The sequence below is a fragment of the Battus philenor genome, unplaced genomic scaffold (assembly GCF_028537555.1).
Source record: "Battus philenor isolate CCGP_79_NKW_IND1 unplaced genomic scaffold, ilBatPhil1.0.hap1 SCAF_2, whole genome shotgun sequence".
Lineage (NCBI taxonomy): Eukaryota > Metazoa > Arthropoda > Insecta > Lepidoptera > Papilionidae > Battus > Battus philenor.
The window spans coordinates 2,885,773-2,909,614 of NW_027181682.1; the positions used below are offsets into that span (position 1 = coordinate 2,885,773).

Genomic DNA, 23,842 nt, shown 5'->3' on the forward strand with positions numbered 1-23,842 from the left:
TATGAAGCCTAGGCCTATATTCCTTATATTTCTATATTTTAGTGTTCGTTTTATTTTTACCTATTGCATTTATTACCACTGTACCAAAAATAGTGTAATAAATAGTATAATATAAGATGATAATTACAAAGAAAATACGTGTTAAATATTTGAACAATAAATAATGTTGCGAAATAAAATAGTAAGGAAACCTAGAATGTAGTGGTCGAGGATGGATGTATGGCTAATGGAATGAAAGAGAAAGACTGGGAAAATTGTAGAATGAAAGAAACAGTACGACAGATAAGATGATATATGAAAGAGAAGAATGATAATAATAAAAAATATGAATAAATTATTAGAATTAAAAAGTCCCTGTCTGTGGGACAGGGGTAGGGGAACGAGAGGTCCCCAACAGCGGGGACCATTAAAAAAAAAAGCCTAGGCCTGACTGCATCCAGTGACTTCCTGTGCCCTTGACTATTTCGTCGGTCCACCTAGGGAGGCCTACCCACGCCGCGTCTACCAACTCGATAGCCACACACCTTTCGATCTCAACGGTCATCTGTTGCACGAGCGATGTGCCCCATCCATGATTCGTCTCTAGTATGATGTAATGGTTATACAGAAGCACGCAAGCCGCGTGGAGGCGGAGGTGCGAGCATGGGCTGAGCAGTACCGGCGGGCGGTGGACGCGCATGGACGTGCGTTAGCAGCGGCTGCAGCACGAGCCCGGGCGTTGCAGCGACAGCGCACTGAGCGTGCACACCATCTCTTGCAGGAACGCACGCAGCACGCACTGCACGCTGTGCGCTTCACCGAAGAGGTGAACTTCACTCCACTACTAACCCCATCTCATCTAAACTGACACTATTAGACTTGACGCAGTAGTTCAATTATTCCTTTGGATTAAGCCAAGATACTCTGGCTTGTGGGTTCTTCTTTTTCTCAATGCAAGACATAGGTCCATGAGATTCTAGTTACTTCCTGTGACCATAGCTATATCATGAGTCCACAGGCAAGCCAAGGATAATGAACACAGTCATCGTCGTCATTCGATAACCAACCGGTGTCGTCGGTATAGTATATGACATGGGATACCAACCTTAGATCATTCTAGATAGAAGCGTTTCGGAGTTTCAAGTATAACAGATCAATCCGACATCCTCACATAGTGACTCTTGATCCTAGTAACTCCATGGAGCGTCTGTCCAAACGATCTAAAAGCTTGACGGATCCCAATCAAAGAGGTACCTGCTCCCTGCGCCCTGACTTGGGCTGCAACGAATGTCAGGTCACAAAATAAAAGAAATGCAAGCTATTTTCAATAAAATCTCCAATATCTAATGTCCCGTCAACTGTGAACCCATGAACTGTTATTTTGCACCAGTGAAAGAAAGATTATCTGAGTGATTCTTATTTAAAATCAGAGTTGCAAAACTTTTATATACAGGAATATACAGGATGACTGGTTTCATGTCTTAACACTTTAAAGAGTTAAATGTATGTACTCTAACCAAACATAAATGAATTCGATAATATAGAAAAAGCATTTTCAAAATTCGGTGTAGTACATATTAAAATTAATTATTGTTTACTATATGTCCCTGTAGACTTTGTACTGCCAGAAGTAATTGGTCTGTCGCATTCACAATACCACCATATATTTTTCCACAACCACCACAATATTCCCATATTGTGGTGGTTGTGGAAAAATATGTACCTAGTCCGCCATATTGGAACGGCGTCCATCTTGAATTTTAAATTTTGACATAATCATCGTATTTTACTAGTGTAGCCCTTTCATTTGATACCCATATTGAGGAGGTTAGGGAAAAATATGTAATCCGCCATTTTGTATCGGCGGCCGTCTTAGATTTATAATGTTACTGATTTTATTATATTGTATTGTCATCTAAATTAAATGTGTGTACCAAATTTCAGATCAATCTGACAACGGAAAGGTGTTTTAATTTCAATTTCTAATTTTGACCCAAATAAATAAACAAATAAATTCCGTACGGGTCGAACTAAATAAAACCGTTTAAAAAATTAATTAATGAAAGATGTTTTAAAGTGATCACTTTATATAGGATAGTTGGAAATTGGTGTAAAATGGACTATACATTCATCCCCTTAAATCTTTTTATCTATAACGAATCAACTTGTCTTGTCGTCAGCTGCTATCTGAAGGTAGAGAGGAGGAGGTTCTGACCCTAAGTGGACCGGTGCTGCGTCGCTTGGAAAGGCTGACGGAGCTACAACCACTTGGTGAAACTCCTCGCCTGGCGCTTCGGTTCGCGCCCGACGCCCGCGCAGGCCCGGGCTCCGCCCTCTGCGGCCGGCTTGTCACTCAAGCCCCTGATCCGGACACATCTGTGCTGTACACTGAAGGTATTATCAGAATTCTTAGTTTTTGGTTCATAATCATCACACTCATATAACATCTACTTTTGGACATAGATATACAATAGGACTGGTTGAAAGCGGATCTGATCCGGCCTCAAAAGAGGAACCAGTTCATGTCCACCTTATGGCTGTTTAGTGCTTGAAAATTATTCAAATAAACACGTTTTAGAAAATGTACGTAACCTAAAACATGTGAAATGGCTTTAAAACTAAGGAGGAGGGCACCAATAGTGTTATAGACAAAACGCCGCGAGACGAATACTGGACATATATTTAATGGAATCAGGCGTTACCTCGCGGAAGTCCATCCAAAGTAAGAAAAGGACCAATATTTAGCCACTTCCGCTCTTCAGGAGTTATGTTACACAGATTAGTGCCAAACACAGAGTGACTCTGTGTTCTCCTGAAGATGCCCCGTGGAGAGGTGAAACACGTGTTGAGTAATTTGGCGATGGCAGTTGTGTGATTTGCATTGTTTGCCGCATACGCATTTATCAGCCGGCTGGCGGGCGGTGCACTTTATTGCACGACTACCACTGCATTTGCGGAAGTGGCTAAATATTGGTCCTTTTCTTACTTAGGATGGACTTCCGCGAGGTAACGCCTGATCCCATTAAAAACATATTTTAAAAAATGTACGTAACCTAAAACATATGAAATGGCTTTAAAAACTAAGGAGGAGGTGACCAATAGTGTCATAGACAAAATTTGAGCCGCAAGACGAATACTGGACATATGCCTACTAGTAGATTTCTATAGGCTGTATCTATAGTCTTCCGACGAACTTAACAATGGCGTCTGTTATACGCTGCGCTCGATCCATGGTCTCCAGTCCAGAATCTTGAGGCTCCAGTGGCTATCTGTTCTACGCACTATGCCATTTCAACTTGGCAATCCTCTGAACTATATGTCCAGAGGAATGCCAGGTGTAAGCATATGCGTACACTCAGGTCCATGAAGGATTTGTTTTTTAGAACTTTTTGAAGATGAAATTTAGGCGTTACGAGTTTAAGATTTAAAAAAAAATTAATTTGGAACTTTAAATATGTATTTAAATATTAGGGGGGCCGGAAAGTAATGTCGCTTTTTAAGTTAAATTCACACGTATACATTTTTAACTAGTTTTTATTTCTGATTAACAATATGTTCACCTTCGTTATCAAAAACCTTTTGCCATCTAGTATACAAATTTTCAATGCCGGAGCGGTAAAATCAATCGGTTTTTCTGTAAAATATGTCGACAAAAACGACGTTACTCTCTGGTCCTCCTAATGTATATTTAATAGCAACCCTTAGAATACCGATTTTTAAAACATATTTCAGAAAGTCTCTAGCTTTTAAGTTATAGGAGACATTTATGTCATCGCATGTATTTGCGATTTTTGAATTGTCACAGGTCTTCAAGATCTTCATGTAGAATGCGAACACGAAGCTATCTTAGAGTTGCGAGATAATAAAGGAGAAAGGATTTGGTGTGGTGGTGAACAGGTTTGTGTTATTTTACACTTATTGCGGGAGTAGGATTGTATTTTTATACCTGGCTTATAGCAGGGCAGCAGACCCAAGTGGGCTTAGCAGATTCCATCAGAACCCATGCAAGGGGACAGAGGTCTGTTTCCAGGTTAAAATTTTCTTCTCGGCTCAGGTCAATACAAACTAAAATTTCACCGGATTGGTGGGAGATATTTACATTCCCATCACTAATTAATTTATGATGGATAAATTTGATCAATATATTTTTTATTCTTGGCTATGGGTATTTCTTCAGCTAATGTGGTATTTTATTTTCTTACATCATAAAACTGAAGTGGCCGGATGATGCTATTTTAAATAACATTGGATTTTACGCTAGATGTCGCATTGCGTGTTTACCTATATAATTATACTATTTTTGAACGGTTTTATTTAGTTCGACCCGTACGGAATTTGTTTATTTGGATCAAAATTAGAAATTGAAATTTAAGCACCTTCCCGTTGTCAGATTGATCTGAAATTTGGTACACACATTTAATTTAGATGACAATACAATATAATAAAATCAATAACATTATAAATCTAAGATGGCCGCCGATACAAAATGGCGGATTACATATTTTTCCTTAACCCCCTCAATATGGGTATCAAATGAAAGGGCTACACTAGTAAAACACGATGATTATGTCAAAATTTAAAATTCAAGATGGACGCCGTTCCAATATGGCGGACTAGGTACATATTTTTCCACAACCACCACAATATGGGTATCAAAAAACCGTTGAACTTAAAAGTTTTTTAATGTATTTATTTTAATTTAATTACTAATGCAGTAGGTAGTATGTACATGAGTAATGTTCAGTGGTAGCTCAGCGGTAGAGAACTTAGATGCGATTGTTGGTCGAAGGTTAGGTTCCCGGGATACAATGTTATATAATGCGATCGCCAAACCGCGTATCAAGCGTGGTGATTATGGTATATTCCCCATAGATATCTTTGATGACACCTAAGCCTTGCTGTGGACGTTTTTGGGCTAAAACGACGACGACATGAGTTTTAGAGGACATGCATTTTTTTTTCCGTGGAGACTACTTACAGGATATGGGTCTTAATTCATCATCATTATTTTAGCCGATAGACGCCCTCTGCGAGGCATGGTCGCCATGATCCAGTTCCAGTGGTTTTCCCACGATCTTAACTATGTCATTGGTCCATCAAGACGAACCTACTCCTGCAGTGTCTACCGGCTTCTTGTTGCCGCCCGAGAACATTTCTACCACAACTGTCATCGGTTTCACGTGCAATATGCCCTATCTACCGCCACTTTAAACAAGCAATTGTTTTTTTAAGGCCACCGCTTTTTGGGGACCTTTCGTTCCCCTATCATATTTTAGTGCAGAGCCTTTGATTTCACCAAATTTTATTTATTCTTCTTTCGTACGTCACAACATCTGGCATTCTATCTTCTTCTTTCCTTTCACATTCTCTTTCATTCTTATTGCTTATATTTACCTTCTATTTATTGCCTTCTACCTATTTTATATCCTTCTTTACATTTTCTTTTACAATTCTGGACCAATTCTTCGAGCTACGTTAGTGACTTGGTTCTTCTTCAGATCTCCTCATTTATGATTCGATGTACGATGATTAGATGACAAGGCCGATAATGATATTGACCACTATAACTCTGTGTTATTGGGTATATTCAGGTGGCAGGGTACTTCAGACGTCGGGACTCCAGCGAGCGGCCGCAAAGCGCGCGGGTGGTCGACCGTAACGACGGTACGTACGGACTGCGTCTCACGCCGCCAGCACCCGGGGCTTACCTGTTCGCGGTCACCATCAACAACACACCCATAAAGGTAATCTTATTTTTATTAATTACAATATTATAAATACAATATTACAAATTCCACACTCATAGTTTGACCGGGACAATTTCCATTCTGTATTTCGTCATTCTAAGAAAACTTCCTTTATTATTAATGGTAAATATTGTTTTGTGTACATAATAATGTTGACGGGTTAACTTTTTATATATATTATACTAGCTAATCCCGCAAACGTTGTTTTGCAAAAGAAATTAAGGTTTTTAATTAACAAATGAGGGTTGATCGTAGAGGGGTGAAAATTTAGGTTTGTATGTATTTTTGTATGTTGTATCATAATAAAATAAAAACCAAAAAAAATGGTCTAAAAAAATTAAAAATAAAAATTAAGGGGTGGACCACCCTTATCACTTAGGGGTATGGAAAATAGATAGTAGCCGATTCTCAGACCTATTGAATACGCATGTAGAATTTGGTAAAAATCGGTCAAGCCGTTTCAGAGGAGTTCAAGTTCGAACACCGTGACACGAGAATTTTATATATTAGATTATCCCGGAAATTAAACCCTAGACTATACGATCGCAAGTCTCGGTCCACTACCACTGGGCTTCACAGGGCAGGATAAATCATGTATTTATTACAGCAAATGAGTTATACGTGCATGTCTGTAAAACTTCAACACCCATATTCAATCACCCTGTATATGATACTTTTTGTGAAGATTCTTCCAGGATGGAGGAAAGCAATGTTCAACGGTCGTTAAGCTGTAGTTGTGATGATGTACAGGGTAGTCCGTTCGTGTGCGGTGCCCGCGTACTCAAGTCCCACCCGGGGCAGTTCCACTGCTGCACCTTCTGCTCCAGCGGCGGCCGCCGGGACGTGGCCTGCGGCTGCGGGGCCACCATGCCCGGTGGATACAAAGGTCAGACTACCTTCCTTACTAAAGATATGATACGTACTTTTATTTATAACAAGCCATACGATTTACCCATAAAAGAGTTTGTGTAGAATTTTTAAAATCCGAATTAGCTTCGGTAAACTTTTTTTCATAAACTAATTAGTTGCTTTGGATATCACGTGGCCAACACAACTTCAACGGTTCTTTATGCTAAACGACAAATAAAATAGAATATTTGTCGACAAATCAACTCATATGTTGCGCAGAAAATATGGCTCCGTTTTGAACAGTGTGTGCAACACAACGGAAGATTTTTGCATCGTATACTCTTTAAAAATTAAATTCAGCATTTTTATTCTATCGTTTAATGTTTTTATTAAAACTATGTGTCAAATATTACATTTTTTATCTAAGTTTGAATTCATAAATCTGCCACTACACACCAGATAATTAAAATGTAGATGTGGTTTAGTAAGTGAATATTTTCTGTCTCCAGGGTGTGGCCATGGTCATGCAGGTTGGCCGGGCGGCCGACATTGGTCTTGCTGTGGGAGTACAAGGCCGCATGGGCACTGCGTCAACCAACCGCCACCTGCCCACCGTCTCTATCAATTCTCCCTTTAAACTCACTGTCTTACCGTTTACACTAACATCAAAATCTCAACATTCCTGATACATATATCGTTCTACTTGTATGGTGTATTTTTTCTGAAATATTAATCATCATAGTATCAGACATAGATTGTGCATTGCCTCCACAATAGATTTAGAATAAAACCTGCTAGAAGCGGCTTGCGTTCTTATTTGGCTTACAAAGTCAAATTACTATAAAAATCTTGTATTCAATTTTTTTTTTCGTATTGATACAAAATACTTATCAATTTAAAAACTTTGCGGTTGATTATGTAAGTAGTCTTGATACCATTTTCTCAAGTCAACATATTTTACCATCGGTGTCTTATACATAATGATTTCGTTCACCGAACATAACTTATATCTTGAAAGTTTGAAATAACAACTTTTGGGCATGGGGGTCGATTATTAGGCATCGTCTGCCGCTAAAATCAGTAGCCGCTTCTATTGATCCCTTGTAAACCGATTCCATTCCATGTTGTTAGCCACCACTTTGGGAAATCCCCGCTCTGATTTACTGTAGCTGTTTAACGAGGGGAAATCCCTTTGCATACCCGTCCTAGTTGGGCCCAGATTGGATTGTCAAAATCACACCCACTATAAGGCAGATAATGCATCGACATGGTCTTAAACTAAAGTAATAGCACCACAAGTTTCTTGAGCAGCCTGAACCACGCATACCCTAGAGTATCCTAAATAGCACAGAGCGTCTGTTGGAATAATTAAAAATGTGTTAAAAAGTGATACCGGAGTCGCCTACAATGCGCAGAAGACGAGCACTGAGGTTTTAGTGGGTAGAAATCCCACAACTCTGTTCTTCCCCAAAATTCAACATCTTGAACACCCGGAAGATTTACCCGCTCGAAACATAAAAAAAGAACTTGCATTCATCTAAACACGATGTCCTTCCTTTATCGCTATATGGCAGGACCCGGGGACGCTTTTACATATCAGACCATCTTGGAAGAGAAAAATATTTCCTTCTCCTCCTTTCTTTCTTTTCAGCTGACAGATGTCCACTGTAAAGCATAGACCATCCCCAAAGATCGCAACGATAATCTTGGTGTTGCTCTGCCCGTATTCAGCGATTTCCTGTGATAGTAACTATCTCATATGTCCACCCAGTTTGAGGTCAACTCTCGCCGTGTCTACCGCTTCTGGTCGCCGCTTGAGGATCTTTTGGCTCTAACGGCCATCTATTACACGTTGGATTTATCGAGCTGAACGGCTTTTCCCAAGTATAAATAATCACCTACGATTTTGAGCGTCGCACTTCTGTTCATTGCCTTGATTATCAGAGAAGAAAAGCGATACTTCGAAGATTTGCAAATGAGAAAAGACAGAACACGTAAAGTCCAAAAGGAAGACATAAAAGATATTTTAAAAGAGCTTTTTTAAAAAAAATACTCAATTTCCCGAAATGTAAAGCTCATGCCCAAACACATGGCAGTGGATATGAGAGGTTCCGAAAAAAGGAGGCCATAAAGTTTACCTGCCACTACAAACATAACATGTTCATTGCAAGAAACATCAGTAAACTACCATAAAGTAAAAATACCATTGAATATTTAATGGAATCAGACGTTACCTCGCGGAAGTCCATCCTAAGTAAGAAATATATAAATATAAATATTGGTACTTTTCTTACATACCATTGAATAGTGAATAAATGTTTAGAATAGATGTTAGAATAGTGAATGTAGTATAATTTAAAAAAAATATATTTGCACTGAAATTGTACATCAATGTTATTTATATTAAAATATACATGTACCTATATGAACATTATATTGCATAATTTATATTGCCCACCGAATATTTTATTAATAAACACGTGAAAAAATTTATACTTTTTTATTTGTCAAAATATCTAATAAAGTGACAAGTTCAGTGCCAGCATGTTACTTCCGGACCCTCGCCGTACAGCCTACGGATGGCAGGAGGTTTACGAATAGCAGTCTAGGTGGTTAAATAACCTTGGTACTTACAAGCTGGATGCCACTTCCAATTGGTTCCATTAAATGTATGAAGACTTATGTTCAGCAGTGAACGTCTTATAGCTGAAATGATGATGAAGGGAAATTTTTGTTGAAAAACGCAGTCAAATTATTAAAATGAACGGACTGCAGTATAATGTTCACTTGAAAATAACTGTCACCCGCCCACAAAAATGTCAGCATTCTTACAAGAAAGCTGTATTAAAATATGCACAATATTGTCATGTAGCCAAAACCTACATTTATAACATAATAAACAAGTTTATCTTACGTCATTATCTTGCCTGGCATTTGATTTAGCACATCGAATATTAGAATTGTACTTGGATTTACAATAGGACCTATAAGAAGCGGCCAGCGGCCAGCACCCAGCATCTTCCAACGATCTTAACAAGGTCGTCGGACGTTCCACGCTTTATTTGTTGATCCCCAGTCTCTGGAGCCTCAATGACCCAGCTCAATTTTGTAAACAAAAACTTTAAAATTTCCGATGTGCCAAACTGCTACTGGTACTACAAATAGTTATAAACAGGGAATGACATGAAAACAATGATGTTATAATTAAACTTTATTTAAATTACAAATAATTATTGCTTATTTCTCATTTCACTAATACAACATCGACGTCTGCAAAATCCATAAAAAGGGACCCCACAAACAGTTCCTGAATATGTTCCTTATAAATTGATCCCGATATTGTACAAAATAAGACATCATGTGTAAAATCAAAACAAATACACAGAAATAAAACAAAATTACTTCTTATACCTAAAAAATGGATTACACATACACATATCATAGTCCAAGAACCTGTGAAAGCCAAAGTTTTATCTTCTGAAAGTAACGAACGCTCACAGACCCTTGGATTATAATGTTAAAAACCGTATAAAAATATACATTCCCAGGCGGTTTCTTTGTTTCAATCGACAATGAGTAAAAATGGATATAATAAAATGGCGGGTATATTTTCTAATCTTTATATGGAAGCCAGTAAGAAAATCACTTGAGTTGAGTTGAGTAATATATGTTAAAAGAATCCTCTTTTCCCTTGGTCACATCAAAACTAGAGAATGACCATTTATATCATTCATATTTTTTTTTCCTAAAGTTTTGTAGAAAGTTCTTATGGATAAAAATAAAAAAATGTACAAATAATAAAAATTTTCTGAAAAAAAAATGTCTACTGCAACTGCGTATTTGACAATTCTCTGTGATCTTCGCGCGTTTAGCAGTTCGCACATAAAGTGATCACTCTAAAATGCGTTACAATAATTATTGTTTTCTTTGAACGCGACAATAACTTCTGTTAGTAAGTATGTCGGGACAGTTAGTTTCACAAACCTTATTCCAACAACGATTGCGTGGCATTGTACATTTTATTATCAGTATTATGTAATTATTGAAACAAATATTCAAAAAAAATAGTAATAATCAGTGATCAAAATAAATGGATGTTTACGAAAATTGTGTTACATGTTTTATCTAAAATAATGCGTAATATTATTACGCAAGAGAACATCACACATTCCGATCTCTGATAATAATAATAAACAAAAAGTCAACAACATAACCCGATGAAATGATAAAACAGGTGAAGAAGTCGAAGATATCTCTTCAAGCTATCACAGACAAATATCACAACTGAAAGTTTAAAATTTCTCAAACTGTTCACTAAAGAGGATCCCTCTTATAGAATTACATTGTTTTATTTATACATACGTCGTTATAATTTATTTATATAAGAAAAATATTTATTTTACACAACGCCATTTTGAGACATCGTAAGAGTGACATTTTGGCGCGAACATTGATAAGTTGACGTAAGCCCCTCTTGACATTATTGGCTGCGTTCAATTCAAGTTGAAAATTTCATAAACAATTTAATCATTTTAAAACTATAAAAATAATAGTGCTAGTGATTTCGTTACATTTTTAAAATGTCATTTCACTTCCCTCCTATATTAACTAAGATTTGTAAGGATTTGTATACACCGAAAATAAAGTTCTTAGTTTTATAATAATAAAAATATCGTACATCATATTTTCCCATATTTAATTTTAACTTCTTATCGAGAAAAGTTAAACAGGAGCCATTTATACGTAACGATTCATCTAAGAATACGTGTTATAGGAGGGATTATTATATATAAAATTTTGAAATACTTTATACTTTTTTGTCATTGACAATTTTAACATCGTCAAAAAAAAAAGTTGATCGATGATTTTTCAGAGTACAATCTACTTGATACGTAGACCATAGACAATCTTTATTTATCTCATAAAGACTGGAAATTTGATTTATATTTAAAATATTATCCTACGAAAAATTATTGATTGTATGTTGATACTTAAATCTTTACTCATACATAACACGACTTATATAAAAAAATCCATATTTGAAATAATAATATTCACATAAACCAATTACAATTTTGTGTAATCTTTTTTTTGTACATTTAGATTATAACTAAGATAATATGCATCGAAATTTTATGTAATTTTGACTCAAACAGTAGTTTCTAGAATACATTTTTCATAGACTACTTTCAAAATTTAGCTGGTTTTGATGAACCACCTGCAGCAACTGAATGTGGAATATTCAATTATCAGTCTACATAGGTGAAGTCAAGCCAACGTTTTAGTGTTTCACTATCGAAAGCAGGAATTTTCGTAGACATGTGGCTTGCGCATTGTGAACCCCTATTTTTTGTCTCCGTCGTTAAGTCTTTCATGGAACCCCTTGGGCATATTGCGGACAGTCCCACTACGTCGGACTGTCCTGTCCGCGGCGGCAACATGCTCGCTCTAGCGCATTAACGATGTTCGCTAGGCGCGCGCGTCTCGCTCACTCTCGGCCCAGCCGCACAACAACCGCACACGCAAGCACGCCGTAATAAAATCGCTTCGCCGCGCCTACCTTTGTAGTCGTTGTGTGTACAATAAATGAGGATTTTTTTCAATTGCATCCGTTTATTTCATTTCCCCACCACATTGGTAACCCCGCGAGGACCTTCAGAGAAGACACAAGAAAATTTAATATGATGCCACGAGTCAAAGCGACGTTGGGTGACCATACTGAAGATGGCGGAAGGACATTCCTGCCGTCAGACCTTTGTCGTGTCGGCGTTCGACTTCGCCCGTTTTGGCCTGTACCGGCAGTGTGGTTCGCGCAAATAGAAGGTTGCTTCACCCTCTCCAAGATTAAGGATGACGCGATGAAGTATTTTTACGTCACTGCTCAACTGGAGCATCGCTACGCGGCCGAAGTTAAAGACATCTTAGTGAATCCACCGGCCACCGAAAAGTACGAGACTCTTAGAACAGAACTTATAAAGCGGTTGACTGCGTCACGGGAGAAGGAGGTTACTCAGCTGCTGATGCATGAGGAATTAGGAGACAGACGACCTTTTCAATTTTTGTGACTTTCGCGCCTCTTGGCTGGCAAAAACACCAGTCTTTTACTAACAAGTTTGCAGATCTTGCAGATAAAGTACACGACCTGGTGCCGTCAACGCCCCAGGTTGCATCTGCTGATGTTTTTCCCGGATCACTCATGGAAAAACTGGCCAAAGAAGTCGCTGAACTCAGTCGCCAAGTAAAAGCCCTCTCCATGAATAACACGGAAAGATGAGCATGCCCGCATGAGAGGCAGGAGTAACCAACGGAACAACAGTCACACACGCTCAAATTCAAGCTATCGGAAGTTTCCCAATTGTTTTTATCACAGCAAATTTGGCGACAATGCGCGGAAATGTGTGAAATCCTGTGACTACTAGCAGGGGAAAGCCAGCAACAGTCGATAACGGCGACAACCGATTGCCCTATTTCTTCTAGTCGCCTGTACGTATTAGACAGCAAAATGAAGGTGCAGTTTTTGGTCGACACCGGTAGCGACCTCTGTGTTTTCCCTCGCACTGCAACGAAAATCAGACGACCCAAACACATACATATCTGGATCTGGAATACAAACTACAGGGGCAATGTAACTAGCATCTTCAAGGGTTCTTCACAACTATCCCTGCCGCAAATAATGTACATATCCCAGGACCAAAGGTGATGTTGGTTCTGGTGGAGGATAACATGTTCGCCTACTACAGGACGTTCGTAATAACAGGAATAGCAGACGCCCTCAAAGTGTACTCAGGTTCCCGAAGTACACCGACTCCTCCCACCAGCTTGAACAGCTTTTTCACAGATGTCACCAACCACCTGTACTATACAGTGTTCACAACTGAGAGATACCAACAAACTGCTCAACGTATGTTCCTTGCTGTTAACTATATGGAGAAGCACCAACATGGCCTTTGCATCCGCTGTGACCCTGGCTTCCGAGCTAAGTAGTGTACTACCCGAGGGGTTACAGGTTACAGGAGGGCGTACATGTACTCGGACCATGCACATGGGGCGTGGACATACGGTTCCCGAGATTTGAGAGACCGCACGCCAAGGATGACCACCAACGATGTGAACACTGGTGGTGAGGCGAGGAGAGCACGTACGTAAGCCATGATGGTGCCGGCCTACAGTTTGCCATGTGTTTACAGTACGCCGTGTCAAACACGAAAGTTGCTGCGTTGGACGCCATCAGGGGGAGGTACCTGGGCCCAACGGTGAGGTGGAAAAGCTCTAACCCCACCGTCTCCCAACCCCAGTATAGATGTCATGTGTCACACTCGGGTGTTGCGCGTCATGGGGTACGTGGTCAAAAACGATTACCCGTACAAAAAACTGGCTATTGGCGGCGTTCAGAACACCCTTTTTAACAACAGCCTGCTATTAACTGTCTCACTAACCTTGGCGATGGTCAAGAATGACATCTCACTGCGGGTGTGGTCCGGCCTAGGTGCTAACGAACAGGTTTCAGCACACATGAGCGCACAGAACCTAGTGTCTGTTTGGACCAACAAGATGATAACACTACGCCATCCGAAACATACTTTTGCACACACTGTGCCATGGGACGGTGAGACTGTTAACACGGCTTTGGACTTATACTACAGACGAGACTCGGAAGACGCGGCTTGGGCAAGCAGTCCAAAACATTATTTAAGTAGACGATTTATAATATTAATTTTCAATCATTTGTAATGTAGAATGCGTGTAGTTGTGATTTTGAGGAAACATGTCATAAAATTATTTTTATAATATAATCAACATATCCCTTACACAAATGGAACTTAAAAGACAAAAATTATAAGAATATGAGACTTAATGAAATAAATAACTAAAGATATTCACTAGCTTTCACTTATGAGACTGACCATTTGGATTTCGTACGTTAATGCCACAACATTAAGTTCAAATTAGCTTACCATATGATTCTTGTATATCTGTTTGTTTGATTGACGACCTTATTGCTTTGTGACACAGGTTAAAATTGTGTGCATTTAGAGACCTAGTGCTGGCACGGGCGTGTATGTGGTGGGTGTAGGGGCGCACGCTTGTCGGACGCTCATCTCCCACGCGTCCAGTAGTTGACCCACAGAACAGCTTTTTGGTAATCTGCAAAAGTGACCATCCTTTAGTAATTCTTAAATTAGTCTTATAATGTCCACTATTGGGACACTAGTCATATAAGATGTACTAAGTCATATACACAGACCCTAGTGCGGATTGGTTTTGCTAAGAATGTTTTGCCTCATATTTGTAAGAAATGCCATAAAAAATAACCTACTTTCATACGTTTTTAGTTTAAAGTTAATTTTTGACTACAACTTAATCAAAGAACAAGCTTTCATTGTCCATGGACACCGATGTGACCAAGTCTCCAAAAACCATCCAAGGTTTTATTACAGCCGAAGGGTTTTAGTTTTAACAAAGTTTAGTGTGAAAAAATACCACAGAATTCTATCTTTCCACTATATGACACTGTTTTTTAAGACGGTATCTGTATTATTTAGTTAAAAGGAGATATTTCCTCTACACAAAAAATTACATTTATGATTTTAAGCATTCCGAATATTATTTTCTTCCAAAATAAAATGAAAGATTTTGCAGGTATTGATGGTATAAGAATTATACTACTCTTAAAAGCCTATTTCAATTTTTAGACGACGGAAAAGCAAGGTCAAGTTGGTATGATCGCATCACCCATGTTTTCCTCATGGAGTGGGTAGTGGTAGTTGGAGTACCTGGCGCAGCGCGCATCCATAGCTCGGTCGACGCGCGCAAGGAAGGCGCGGTGCGCGTCGGGACGCGGCGTGCGTGTGCGCAGGCGTGCAGGTGCGTGCGCAGGGTAGTCGCGCGGCACGGCCACGTGCACGGCGGGCACGCACGGTAGCCGTACGTCGTCCAGCTGCGCAACCAGCGAGATGGCACCGCTGCCGCCCGACAGCTGCATCGTCTCCAGTGACACCTGCGGCACGCAATTCATAAATAATATGTTACCAGAAATTTTACTTTTCTTAACCCCCTTGAAATGATTATGATACAAAATCTAGAGCCCTTCTCACCAAAAACATTTTTTTAAGTAATATTAATGTAATGAAGTAAAAAGAATCAAGATATTATGGGAATAAATGATTTTAATTAACAGAGAACATGTTTTGTTAGACGCCTTTATTTACGACGACTATTTTTAACTTTATTTAGACGACTATATGACATACCTTGAACCTCGAGTCCAATCTTGCTATTTCTCCTTGTAAGACATCAGGTATTTCCATTGTCTGTTCATCTAGTTTAGGCATTTTCTGTGGTGGAGGTAGATTTCTGTCAAATAATAAATATAATGATTACAAATTCTTCTCGTTCTTTGCGTTAAATAAACGTCTGTTACAATACAAATAGGTCTAGATCCGTGATAAGAATATTGCATAGTGGTTATAGGTTTAAAATGAGTAATTTTATAGCTTATTTGTTGTCTATTAATGTATGGTAGATACTAAATATAAAAAATCAGAGGTTTAGAAATAATAGGTAATGTAGCAAGTAATAACAATAAAATATTTTTAAAAAATTGGATTACTACATATTAAAATTACTTATAGTTGACCGTTTGTCCCTGCAGACTTTATTCTAAAGTTAATTCATACATTAATTCATCTAAACACAAGGGTAGTTTTACAATGCATTTTCTTGAATTCCCCAGTACAATGCGGGGATTTCCCGACTTATATTTCCGTACTGTAATATTTATAGCGATATCTATGCGCTCCAGATAAGAGCAGAGATTATTCACATTATATTTACTGAAGTCTTCCTCTCCATATTTATAATATTCCCACTTTCGAGATATAAGCATTCTCTTAAGACAATAATCAACTACACGGTCTTAGTGCGTACTGCCGGATGTAATTTATATATATATATATATATATATATATATATATATATATATATATATATATATAAAACTGCTTGTTGACTACTAATTCTATATATCTACATCACAAATCAAAACACAGTCAAAGCACTGTGACATTTGGCGTTATTTGTAATAATTGAAGCAGTGTGAATACATTGTGTCATTAACAGTTTTATACATACATACATACATACATACATATATATATATTGTAGATATATATATATATATATATATATATAAATATGTATGTGTGTGGATGTCATTTAAATTATATTTTAAATAACCATTTTGTTATGGTAACTTTTAGTTGAAAATTACAACATAGTGTACTAGAGTCCAAGAACAGAATAATGTGTGTCAGTCTCTTAGAAAGATAATAAAATAAACATCAAAGTGAGATTAGCTTCAATTTATTTTCAAATCACTTCCCATATATATATATATACACACATTCATCTGTGTCCTCTTTTAATACCAAAATAAATCAGACATTTAAATGCACACATAAACATGTGTGTATGTGTGAAATTTGTGTTTATATGTAAAGATTTGCATAAAATTCCTTCATTAGGTTACATTACCTACATGTTACAAACAAATGTTAGCTTACTTAATCTCGGGGCCATTGAGTGCATCCAAGGTAGACCCGAATGTGCGCTTGAGCGTGTGGTTAGCAAGCGGTGACTGCAGACAGTTGTTGACGACTTCCAGTAGCGGGTTGAATATTTGTTCCTGCTATACAAATTTTATTAAAAATAAAAATCCAGTACAAGCTTTTCAATGCAACGGTTTCACAGTCAAGATAACTTTATTATATAACACCATTACAATCATCTATAATAGTTAACTTAAAATTAAGTCTACATTAGTTCAAAGACTAACAACAAACTCCGTGAGGGTTTGTAATTTTTTTCATAAAAAGTATATATACATCTGAAATACAGTAATAAGCCTTTTGACAGAACCCATGTATAAAAAAATCGATAATTCACTTGATGATAAATAAAGTAATAAGTTTAGTTATAAAATTGTATACATTGACCTATGAGACACTACTGAGCCTAATAGCGGGTATAGCAATTTTGTTTTTATTCCTTAGATTACATCAACAGAGATTACTGACTTAAATTTACTAGGATTTTAGGTATATATATTAGGTTATCGTAAATATATTGTGAGTGCAATGTAGTATGTCAGTATGCTATCAATATTATATTTTATATGTTGACATTGAAAGGAAATATAAATAAATGGATGCTGTCTCCACAATAGCGGGAACGAAATCATAAAAAAATTATTGAAGTGTATATATATTCTCAGTATCTAGACCAGAGTTCCCCAAACTTTTTTGTGTCATAGACCCCTTGCCATATTTTTTCGTGTTGGGTAGACCCCCAATTTACCACATATTGATTTCAAAATGTATTGCGACCACAAAGCGAATACCAACATCCTACAACTTACACAATTTTGCTTCATAGGTAGTTTTATAAATAATGTAAATGTTTTCATATTATAAGATAGTATGATGTAAGTAAATAGGTACTATCAGTGTATGTGTCGAAATCTACTATCATAGACATTTTCATTTCATGGACCCCCAAATTTTTTTTCACTGACGTAGACCCCTTGCAGGTTGTCATAGACCCCTAGGGGTCGTTATAGACCACTTTGGGAATCACTGATCTAGACAGTTCTGACATTTCCAATGCCTAGCCAAATATCATCAGTCGTCCTTTGCCAAGAAAAAGCTCACCTTGCCAGTGGCAGCAGCTGGTAGACCCAAGCCAACACTCTCGCTTCGCTTGAAGTCCAATTTCTCCAGTACCACCTCACACTTTATTAGTGTTTCCAGTGGCATGCGTTTGTTCGGATTTGATAGAATATCCAGTAGATTCTTCATTTTTGTCAGTTTTTCAACGTCTACAAGCAAAAATTTTATTTTTATATTAATTATATGATTAAACCCTCATCATTAGTTATTTCAATAAGGTATGTCTGTGATAAAGTTAAAATCAGAAGATTTTTTTTTGTAATAAGAAATTAATTTCCTAATTTAAGAACAAGTAAGAAAAAATTTTGTCAAATTTAAAAGGTAGTACATTAATTTTTTGTTACATTAATTTGTAATAGACATACACACATTAATTTCAAATATGTGTTATTTATAATTAGCTGCACAGAACTTATAACCGCTGAAGCCTTAAGGTTCAAGACTGTAAATCATGGACTGACAAGCACAGGGTATGATGTCCACCCACAAGGTGGACAGATGACAGTTAAGGATATTGGATGAAGCTGGATACAGGCCTTTGTCCAGCAGTAGCTGTTATGATGATTATATTTAATTTAAATTTCATTGCAATATAATTTCCAATTAATATTAATTATAAGATTAATTTACAATATGAATTTGGTGTGGGTTTTTTATTTATTTATCTATAATAAAGAAAGCTATTCAAGCTTCGTTATTCGGAGGCTTCTTTTTAAAAGCTATATAATACACTGTTTTATTGTATTTTACAAGATATGTGTTAAGGTTAGAGCCGACTTTGAGACTATTTCTATTGCAGAGTGATAACCCCCTCAAGTGTATTTTAAAACTCTGTGTGTCTTAGAGCTCTAGTGAACACTGATTCCACCAGAACCTAAGTTAGAACTAACTCTACCATTATCTGATGTCTCTCGAGTTGTTAAGTTGTTTTTCTAGAACATCTTCAATATAGTTTACCCGCCAAAGAAATACATGTTATTTCTTGCTTAGCTTGAATATTAATCTGCAACATTCCATCCACTGTATCTGTAACTAGCTTACAGACTAATATGTTAAGTAAGCTTCCTCAGTTATAGCATCCTATGTTTATCTGTTATTAGTATCGCAATTAAAATGCAATGACTATAATCATGTGAACTTATTTATACCCACCTTTTTGTGAATAAGTGAAATTCTTAATAAGGATTAATGTTATTTTTAAAAAACAACTCACTCTCTCCTTCATTGACCATGCGCTGAACCATACGCCGCAGAGGCTCGATGTACTTGGAGAGCTGACGCACCTTCTCCCGGTACGCGGTCTCCTCTCCTCCTGGGGAGGCAACCCCTCCACCCACCGGCGTGTTCAGCGATGACGATGGCGACGCGGCCATACCCATGCCCACCACACTGGAACAGGTAATGATGATGAATCAATTAGTCACTTGGTACAGTTCCACTCCATCCTATACTTTATAACATATTTATTTTTGAAACATTTAATATATACCATTGGATTATATAAATAAAATATCATTTCAAGACATAAAATATGATCAGTCTGGAGCATTTTAAATGTACATTAGACTTTTTGATTATATTATAAGTTATATAGTTATATTGGTAATAGGTATAAGAGTATAGTATGTTTATATATATAGCTCATTTGCACTCAAAATACGGTATATCTTATTCAAAAATCAATGGTTGCAGAAATAATAAATGATGCAATGATAATATAGTGCAAAAAAAAATATTTTAAAAAATTCGGATTACTACTTATTAAAATTAATAAATGTGTAACAACTGTCTCTTTGCCGGATGTTATAGGCCCGTCGCAGATCAGTATTAAAAAAATAATGTCACAGTTCATAATAACTTATTAATGATGACTGTTTAAATAGTTATAAAAGCTTTTTTACAGACAAATGAGCAATACATTCATCCCTTTGAAAACTTTTACACCTATAATATATCAATCTGTATAATGCGATAACTTACCGCTGTTGCTGTTGTTGGGCGTGGTGCGCCAGATGAGAGGGAGCGGAGGGCGAAGGGCTACCTACGCCACCGCACGCTCCCATTGCCCCTAAAGACGACATCGGAGACGACAAGGCGCCGCCGAGAACACTGCCACCTAATAATATAGAATTTCAATTTGTTGCAATTTTTTTTTTAATTTGATAAATCATTTCTTATAGTCAGCCAGTACACATTTTTATTACTTCTAGAAGTGTTCCTTTCATTCATTCCTTGTCAGGCGCCTCAATATTAAAATCATCAAATAAAATAAAAAAGTTTCAAGACATATTTTGGTACTAAAGAGTTCATCCATCTGTGGCAAGTGTGGAAGCAACATACATAGGAATGTCTGAAGTGAAAATACTCTAAAGCGATCAAAGAGAAGACTTTAATGTCATTATATGTATTCCATGAAATTTTTTTTTCTATGTTTCTTTTCAAACAGAACTATTTTAACTGACTAGGCACACCTATTGTCAAGCCTAGATATTTGGCGACAAATAAAAGTTAAAACTCACCCATTGATACTGGACTGGGGCCACCCATGTTTGGAGAAGAAGCCGATGGCGAAGGGCTCTGCCGCAGGAACTGGTTCGGCGGTGGAGCACCAGAGGGGGGATATCCTGCACTCAGCATGCCACCCACCACTTCTTGCTTGTTACCAACACGACCTTGCATGTGCAGCATGTTCATGTTCACCATCTGGTTATTGCCCATACCTCCGACTGCAAATGTAAAGTGGCTTTGATGAACTTAGACTGATTAATAACATATTAACAAAGAGATTAAAAAATCATTAATTAAATTTGCACATAACAATAAAGCACATGAGTAAACAATAAACTTGTGGAATGTTTTTTTTCGATGTTATTGATATTAGCATAGAATATATAAATTAAATACAATCATGAAATCATTGCATAATTCTGACTTTGTTTCCTTGTTGACTTTGTTTTAACAGATATCATAAATAATTCAGTTTCGGAATTATTTTATATCATTCATAATATACAGGTAATACTAAATAATACTCACCCATTTGTCTTGGCATCTGGCCTTGCATAGAATTAGGCGCCATCTGTCCTCCCATACCTCCAACAACTTGATTACACTGCATTTGTCCCACCATAGTACTGGACCCTGTAAGAGGCACTTGCATGGTGTTCGACATGGACATGTTTGGCATCATCTGCCCTTGCATCCCGGGACCTGCTAGTTGATTCTGCAATTGGCTACCCATAGGATTCCCCATACCACCCATAGAAACCATATTGTTACCCATTTGGTTTTGATTTGCAACCATGCTCATGCCCAATTTATTTTGAAGCTGCATATTCAATTGAGGTCTCTGATTTAATGTTTGGAGGAGATTTGTTGCCGTTTGGGATTGGGGACCACCTTGGGATACAATCGGTCCTTGTTGTCCAATCTGAGCTTGAAGACTAGCCATTCCAGGATTTGGACCTAGTACTCCTTGTTGCTGCATTTGTCCTTGACCCATGTTCATCATTTGGTTCCTTGTTCCCTGCGAGGCTAGATTTTGCAGAGCATTTATAGGATCGGGTGCAAGACCAGGTTGATTATTTGGCCCTTGTGGTGCTTGCCCCTGTTGGGTTTGAACTTGTGGGTTCTGTCCGGCTTGATTCTGGTTAGGTCCTTGCATGGTTGCACCTCCTTGATTCTGTTTTGGTTGTGCTGAAATTTTTAATATAATATCTAGTAAAATTAACTTTTTAATTGATCTAATTGGAACAAACAAACACCTCCAACAAATATTATATTTGTTGATAGCTTGATTGTCATATGTTTACAGGGAGAGCTTCTTAAGTAAAAATTTCAAAGATGATCCCAATGTTCAACACCTGTATATATAAATAATTCATAATTATATTTTCTTAAATGTTTCAACTCTAGAAGATAAACCTTCCATAAAACCTGTGATTCTTTAAATTGTGTTTGTCATTCTTTTTATGTATAACATACATACTGTATGTTATACATACTATATGACATACATAATTTCAACTTTTTGTCATATCATTGAATTAAAAAAAAAGTAAAATGGTATCAATGCTTACACATTTCCCTGACATGTAAGATCAGTTTGGCAACCATATTCATATATTCTTCGCGTGTCTTTGCCTTCATGTATACATGGTTCTCCATTTCACTGCTGTTACGTGCCACTTGCATTCCTGACCGTTGGATCACCTCCTCTCTATGGAAATGCAGAAAACATATATCTTTTTCTTACATTTAAAATAAATAGTATGTCAACAAAAAAAAACTAAAAAACAAAGTAACAAATTATAATGATAAAAGTTTATCTAATTAGCTATTTATTGTACCAAGATCAGGATTTTACCAAATAAGAGATAAACATTTATAATTAGAATTATAACAATGTAAGAAATTAATCAATTTCATTACACAAAAACAAGTATGTTTCTATTAAGACTGCCAGTTACAGTAAGTTTCTCCTAACTATATTATTAATGGACAAAGATAAAGTTAATTATTTTTGTACAACTATTGGTGACTTTTAATTACTTAAATAGCGGTAAACCTACACCCTCGTGGTATTTAACTAAATGAAGCAAGTTCCAATAAATTGCTAAAAAAAATAAGCTACGGTAATAGGACATCTTTTACCCACTTTACAATGTTATTAAATATAAGTATTTTAATGATTTCTGACATTTAATTTATATAAAATTTAATTTTAACATAAATATAAGTAGCTTGATATTGACATTAATAAAAAAAAATATTTTATAACTTTTTTGCAATTCAAAACTAATACTTTATTTTGACATTAACTAAAAATATGATACGTTATCATTAAAGATACAACCAATGTATAAACATTATTAAATATAATTATTATACTCACATTTTTGATACAACGCTTTGCCGAAAGTTCGAAGTCCTCCAATTATCGTCAGATCCCATTGTGTTAAATTGTTTTAGATTATCCATTATGAAATTATTATTTAAAGTAAGAAATTTAATTATTTAATATACCACACTAGATAACAAAACAAATACGCATATAAAAGTGGAGGAAGCGTTTACAAGCGTCGTGCGTCACCCGTCACTCATTTTTAACCTTCTCTCGCGGTGTCTTCTTTTCTTTCTCTTTGACTATTGAACGAATGAAACTTTAATGTTGCTATAAATAATTACTATATGAAAACAGCTTAACATGCAGCAGCAACATGCATGAAGATTAATGTTTGTTTTTAAATTTAAATTAAATTTCACATAACGCGTAGTGTAATTTCAAATCTAAAAAATTCTTAACGGAAAAAAACTTTTTTTTTGTCGCCGACAAATACTAGACGGCCATTTGTATTCAAAAACTTAATTGGGTCTGAGGTAGTAAGGCGTAATAGATACTTAATCTTGCGCCCAGTTCTTTACATTAACAAAACTCATCTACTCATCCGGCTCTGTTTTATTTAACTATTTTCGGAAACCGTCAACTCTTAGGTCGTAAGGTATTTCACTTTGAGAAGGTAATTTCTTTTCTCTGTCAAG

At 36.8% G+C, this 23,842-nt stretch overlaps 2 protein-coding genes across 2 annotated transcripts in view; one reads left to right on the forward strand and one right to left on the reverse strand.

Moving 5' to 3' along the window:
* The window catches only part of LOC137922435 (E3 ubiquitin-protein ligase TRIM45), a 29,588-nt gene extending 22,258 nt beyond the window's left edge, over positions 1 to 7,330 (forward strand). Inside the window, exons 6-11 of the mRNA XM_068765422.1 lie at positions 608 to 805; positions 2,160 to 2,373; positions 3,785 to 3,876; positions 5,571 to 5,723; positions 6,477 to 6,612; positions 7,085 to 7,330. Of these exons, the coding sequence (XP_068621523.1) occupies positions 608 to 805; positions 2,160 to 2,373; positions 3,785 to 3,876; positions 5,571 to 5,723; positions 6,477 to 6,612; positions 7,085 to 7,212 (921 nt within the window). The 3' untranslated portion in view covers positions 7,213 to 7,330. The remainder of the gene's footprint in view (positions 1 to 607; positions 806 to 2,159; positions 2,374 to 3,784; positions 3,877 to 5,570; positions 5,724 to 6,476; positions 6,613 to 7,084) is intronic.
* A 5,530-nt stretch (positions 7,331 to 12,860) lies between these two features.
* MED15 (mediator complex subunit 15) lies at positions 12,861 to 23,425 on the reverse strand. Its single transcript, XM_068764898.1, has 11 exons — positions 23,196 to 23,425; positions 22,381 to 22,520; positions 21,338 to 21,997; positions 20,821 to 21,027; positions 20,282 to 20,417; positions 19,515 to 19,690; positions 18,284 to 18,450; positions 17,138 to 17,259; positions 15,827 to 15,929; positions 15,350 to 15,573; positions 12,861 to 14,720 (listed from the first exon to the last, which is right to left on the reverse strand). Exons 1-11 carry the CDS (start codon positions 23,279 to 23,281, stop codon positions 14,606 to 14,608), a joined length of 2,136 nt encoding a protein of 711 aa, XP_068620999.1. The 5' UTR covers positions 23,282 to 23,425; the 3' UTR covers positions 12,861 to 14,605.
* Between the last annotated feature and the right edge of the window lie 417 nt (positions 23,426 to 23,842).